Source organism: Myotis lucifugus, unplaced genomic scaffold, assembly GCF_000147115.1.
Source record: "Myotis lucifugus unplaced genomic scaffold, Myoluc2.0 scaffold_455, whole genome shotgun sequence".
Taxonomy (NCBI): domain Eukaryota; kingdom Metazoa; phylum Chordata; class Mammalia; order Chiroptera; family Vespertilionidae; genus Myotis; species Myotis lucifugus.
Window position 1 is genome coordinate 451,753 of NW_005871503.1, and position 5,826 is coordinate 457,578.

The following is a 5,826-nucleotide window of genomic DNA, read 5'->3' on the forward strand; positions in this document are numbered from 1 at the left end:
CTCATCCTCCAGAAATTCTGTTTCTTTGTTACTAATGTTGTGGCTCCGCCCCATAACAGAGAAACAGAATTTCTGGAGGATGAGGCCCAGAAATCAGGATTTTAAAGATTCCCAGGTGATTCTAATGTGCAGCCAAGGTTGAGAACCACTGACTTAGACTATGGCAGGGGTCCTCAAACTACGGCCCGTGGGCCACATGCAAATACAAATATTGTATTTGTTCCCGTTTTGTTTTTTTACTTCAAAATAAGATATGTGCAGTGTGCATAGGAATTTGTTCATAGTTTTTTTTTAAACTATAGTCCAGCCCTCCAACGGTCTGAGGGACAGTGAACTGGCCCCCTGTTTAAAAAGTTTGAGGACCCCTGGACTATGGAGTCCGAATGAGGAAGGCCCCATTCATTGCCTTTCCTCCCAACCCCCACAACTCGGCAGCTGTGGGACCAGCAAGTTGCATTAACTCTTCAAGTTTACTTGCTCATCGTGCATCTGGGGATAATAATGGCACCTACCTCATAGAATTGTTAGCTAATGCTGATGTTATTCATTTAAAATCTTTTAAAGTAGTTTCTAAGCCTTGAAACTATTGGCATTTTAGACCAGATAGTTCTCTGCTGGAGCAGTGGGGGTGGTGAGGGGTCCTGTGCCTTGTAGGATGTTCAGTAGCATCCCTGACCTCTGCCCACTAGATGCCAATAGTACTCACCCTCCAATTGTGACACCAAAAGTATATCTACAGATTGTCAAATATCCCCAAGAATATTGGGAGGAAATCAGCGCTGGTCAATGTTTTGAAAACCACTGCTTTTAAAGAAACCAATTTAAGACATAAAGATGAAAGACTACTTTCCACAGTGCAAGCCATATTTTAGTTAAAGCAATCAGTAGTACATATTGAAAGTATAAAAAGGCTCAAGGAAGATTTAGAAATCTCTCTCTCTCTCTCTCTCTCTCTCTCTCTCTCACACACACACACACACACACAGACACACACACACACAGACACGCCCATAATGAATAAAGTTTCTCAAAGATATTTGGAATTCTGTGCACTTCTGAGGTTGAAGTAATAGAGACCACCTCTTACTGACTTTCAAAGACTGTCTGAGGCTGCTGCCAGACCCAATAAAACATCAAACTATGGGAATGATCAGCCTCACCTATTGGGATGCCTGAGATGCTCCCCTGCTCCAGAAATCCAATTATAAACTGCACCTGCAGCTAGAGCACATTCACGGCACCCTTAGAGGACCACCATGTTCTAGAAAGTGCTCCTGAATCTTCCTGCACTGAAGATTCACCAGTGGAGCTCTTCAAACCTCATCTTTATATTTTAATCTTTTTAGTTTAAGAGGGTGAGCTCAGACATTTGTAAGTTTAATAAGTACTTCCAAGTAATTGGGAAGTTCTGGTCAAGTGGACAGTGTCTTAAAATGTGAAAGAGAAGGGCCTCTTTGACTCTGTTCCGCCTCAGCTTCAACATTAGGAAGACACCTATGGACCATGCAGGATCCTTTATGGGAATAATTATAGAGTCTAAATTGATAGACTACGTTAGTGGTTCTCTAATGATCAACATCAGCAACAAGGTTCCTGCCCAAATGGAAAGTTCCACTTGAAAAATTAAGATTTTATAATAAAAATTAATTAGGTACTTCTAACTATTTCTAGCAATAAGTCTTCAGTTAACTTGTGATAGTTTTTGCTATAAAATCTGTGCCATCAGTCACCTGTGGTCAGACAGAACTGGGGTTACTCTGCTTAGTCATGTGAAACGTCAAACAGTCCTCATGCATACTTAAAAAGACAATCCTCATTTCATTTTTCATTTACATCAGAATAGATGCTTACTAATGCCACAGAGGAAACATTTGCTTCAGCTGTAAGAGGCTGTTCATTCAGTTAGAGGAATTTTGAGCCCAAATGTTGTATGCGATTTGCAACCTACAAGTGGGGTGGCTAGCTGTCCTGGATTGCCGGGGACTGAGAATTTCCTAGCACGTAGAACTTTCAGTGCAAAAAAAAAAGTTCTGGACAAAGAAGACTTTTGGTTACACTGTGGACAGTTCCAAAGATGCCTTGTAGCTGGTTCCCTATCACTTTTAAGGGCCTCTACACCCCTCAAATCTGTGTCTGTCCCCATCCTTTATCCAGGTCCCCATCCCATCAATTTCTGGCCTGCAGACTTGGGTGCCTAAACACCTTTCTCCTCCTGATATAAATGGACTAAGCTGACTGGTCACAGACCCTAAGTTATATGTCCTGTGGTCTGTAAGCCTCTTCCCGTTGATGACATGGATGACACTGAGGTGAGGCAGAGGCAAAGAAGCCCTGAGAAAACCTGCCCTTCTCTCTCAAAATTCAAAATACTGTCATTTGAATAGTGGTTCCCAATATTAGGGAGTAAGTTTATGAACTGTAAAGAGTCCAAGCCTGTCCAGAGATGAGGACTGAGGACCCAAGTTTGAAAAGCCTCCCAGTCATCATGATGTGCAGGGAGGTTCAGGAACACTATCCAGAACCCAGTGCCTCCCAGGGCTGCCAGGACTTTGCTCTGACTGCAAGTGTTGTGTTTAGTTGGATTTCTAGAACAGGGAGCATTTCAGATAATTTTCTAAGGGGGACTGACCTTTGCAACCTATAAATCCAATTAAAAGTCAATATTTTGATCTCAAGACATAGAGACTACTATACTTTGCTCAGACCATCATTTCAGATGCCTACTTCAAAGGTTAAGCTTTACTTAAATCATGCCCTAATTAAGTCTAAAGTAAGTTTGAAATCTATTTAAGTAACATCAATTTATATTTATGAATGTTTGTGTTTAATGGTTAATTAATAGTATATTTATAGCAAGGTATTCCTGTAAATATCACTTGGATTTTGTCTCTGTCACTAATTATTGATATTAACAATTATTACTTGAATATTCATATGCATATAAATCTCAGGGCTAGATGCTAGACTTTTAGATAAATTTTTAAGTGACTATAATCTTTTATAGACTTACTAGAGGTCTGTGCTAATTTTATGCAATCCACTCTCAATCGGGAATTTATATACACATACAAACAACTAAAGTTTCAAAGATCACTCCTGGGACCCCTCAGGGGATGACCACCTGCTGGCTTAGGCCCGCTCCCTGGGGGATTGGGCCTAAGATGGCAATCAGACATCACTCAAATGTATGGCCTTCCTGTGTGTCTTGGAAACCAAAAAAGACCAAACCACCCCATAACTTGAAAGTCTCTTCCAAACACCTGTCACTCATTTTATATCAAAGGGTTTTACTTTAAAATTAGAGAAAAACAATGTGTCAAAGTATTGCAAGGTCCAATACAGGGGCTGGAGTTTCTTCACTTTCCCCACATCAACTTCCATGCAGTCATTTTAGTTCATGGAGACTCCTTATGCATAAGCTCAACAAAGATGGGAAACATCAGGATGGGTCTGATCTTTGAAAAACCCATGCAAGAGCTGTTGCTGCCTACTGCACATGGAGAGAGGGAAGGAAGGAGAGAGGGAAGGAGGAAAAGAGGGAGGGGGACAGGGGGAGAGGGAGAGAAGGAGAGAGGGAAGGAGGGAGAGAGGGGAAATCTTTTTCATAGACTCTCTTAGAAGGACTCAGATTTCTCAGATTAACCTACATTTTGGAAAATCCAACATCCAACCCACAAGCCTCATCTGTGAGGAGCCTTCTGCCCATTTCTGCAACTTGACACTTAACATGGAATATATTGACAGGTCCTTTGTATGAGCAATTCTGATGTAAATTCAGTATGTGTTCCCCTTTGACAAGGAGTGTTAATAAGCTTGTTCAAAATCCAGTCCATCTAGAATGAGAAAATGCAAAACTACTAGTATTCTTGAACTTTTGAAAAAATAACACACCTATACACACACAAAACTCATGATTAAAAATATACATATAATGGGGGTAAGGGAGCATCCATAATACTCTCAACAATAAAAATTAAAAATACATATATCCATATCTTATTAAACACTCTTTCCCAGACACTTGTGTACAATACAAAACATCATCAGGTAACTCAAAAGTTAATCTGTATTTGGCTTGAGTCTTCTCTACAGTTTTGAATGCTGTTTGTTGGGGTTGGTGAAAGAAGAAGGGCATTGTCTAATAATCTGAATAAAATCCCTGATTGGATTGATACTGGCTCCAGCCCAATTTTATTTGCATCTTATCCAAACACAATGGCCAACAGAGCAGGGGAGCCTCACTAGGCAACAAGGACAGCCAGCTGACCACCTGCATCCGTGGGGAAAACACTACTTGCTAGCAGGATTATCCTAGGCCTCAGTGTCCTTACTGTACTGAATAGTTTTATTTCATGGGTCAGTTTAAGAATTTAACATAATAGATATAAAATGCTCAGACCAGTGCCTGGATCATAGAAAATCTTCAGTAATAATAGTAGCTACCAATCAATAGCTATTAACCACTGCTACTAATAAACATTCCAAAACTGGAGAAGAGTATTTTGCCTGCTTATACCACGTGGGTCTGTTTTAAACAGTAATGTCTCGAATGTATTATCAGCTATGGTACTAAAATAGATCACTTTGTAAATCTCTCCCTTCAATTCCTGGAGATAGGGATCATCTTGTGAAGCAAGCTCACCTACTTCTACCATCGATCCAGACACCAGTCTGCAAACCTGACCCATTTGTGCTCTCATTTCTACTCATATAAGTTAGTGTTTCTCTCCTACATCTTCCTGGGAGTATTAATTTGTCTCCTGCTTGTTAGCCACCCTGCCATCCCCTAGATTAAAACTAGAGGAACAGACAAATAAGATCCAATGTTGAGACTTCTCAACACAGAAATTAATGCTAAAGAAATGAGACAGAACAAGACAATGTGGGATCAGAATGAGTTTATCACTCTCCTCCACTCTCCCTGTATTGACGGACCATCTTATGAGCAATATAGAAGAAAGGAAGCAGCAATGTTGAAATTCCCCATCCCTCAACACCTCAAAAATGTCATGAGTCTCAAGAGTTGCAAGCAAGATTATCTAAGTCCAGCAATATAAAATAAGGACTTGTTTGCCACAGGATACCACATAGGAAAATGAAGTCTAGAAGTTGTGATGGGTGCTTTTTCCCTGACACCACCCCCCACCCCCATTTATGTAAGTCTGACTCTTGGCCCCCAGCTGAAGAGAAGGTTCTATGTCAGCGCACATCTTAATTCCTCTTGCTCCCTCTCAGCTCCCCTGAGGGTAACTCAAGCACCAATTCGGCTTTCATGTTGCACCAGACACCCTTTCCCACAGGGGTTTAGGATGAAGCAGCGAAAGCTAAACTATCCTGAGAGTACAAATGAGGACCTCCCCCCGCCCAGCCTCTTACCTGCAGCATCTGCCCCTTCAGCAGGCACACTCTGGGTGGACGCTGGGGCTGGGTCCTTGACTCCATGCACCTGAACAGCTTCTTCCTGGTTTGTCAAAAATGCAGAGCACAGATCAGTTTCGAGGGCTTGGAGCTTCAGCAAGGAATTCTGCCAGCAAAAGCAGAACATCGGGCTAGCTAAGTAGATGGCTAACGCACAACAGTGGGTCTGCAGCTCTTGCAAACAGCTTTTTCCAGAGCGTGCCAGGAAGAGGGTCGTGGGCACAGCTGCTTCAGGCTGAGGTGGTTGTGCCAGGATCAGCTGTGCATTAGTCCTCATGCAGCCTCAGTTTCTGCCTCATTTAAAACCTAACGTACGTGGGTTATCAGGGACACATGGGACTAGTGATTTCGTCAGCAAGAGACGCTGCAGCCAGAGAACCAATCTGAGAAGGTGTCTGCTTCCCGGGT

At 41.9% G+C, this 5,826-nt stretch overlaps 1 protein-coding gene across 3 annotated transcripts in view; it reads right to left on the minus strand.

The window, feature by feature from the left end:
* FAM13C (family with sequence similarity 13 member C) overlaps positions 1-5,826 on the minus strand; it is a 129,231-nt gene that overhangs the window by 33,614 nt on the left and 89,791 nt on the right. For all 3 annotated transcript variants that reach the window (XM_006103034.3, XM_023744371.1, XM_006103033.3), the window contains one exon: positions 5,377-5,461. In XM_006103034.3, the coding sequence (XP_006103096.1) occupies positions 5,377-5,461 (85 nt within the window). The remainder of the gene's footprint in view (positions 1-5,376; positions 5,462-5,826) is intronic.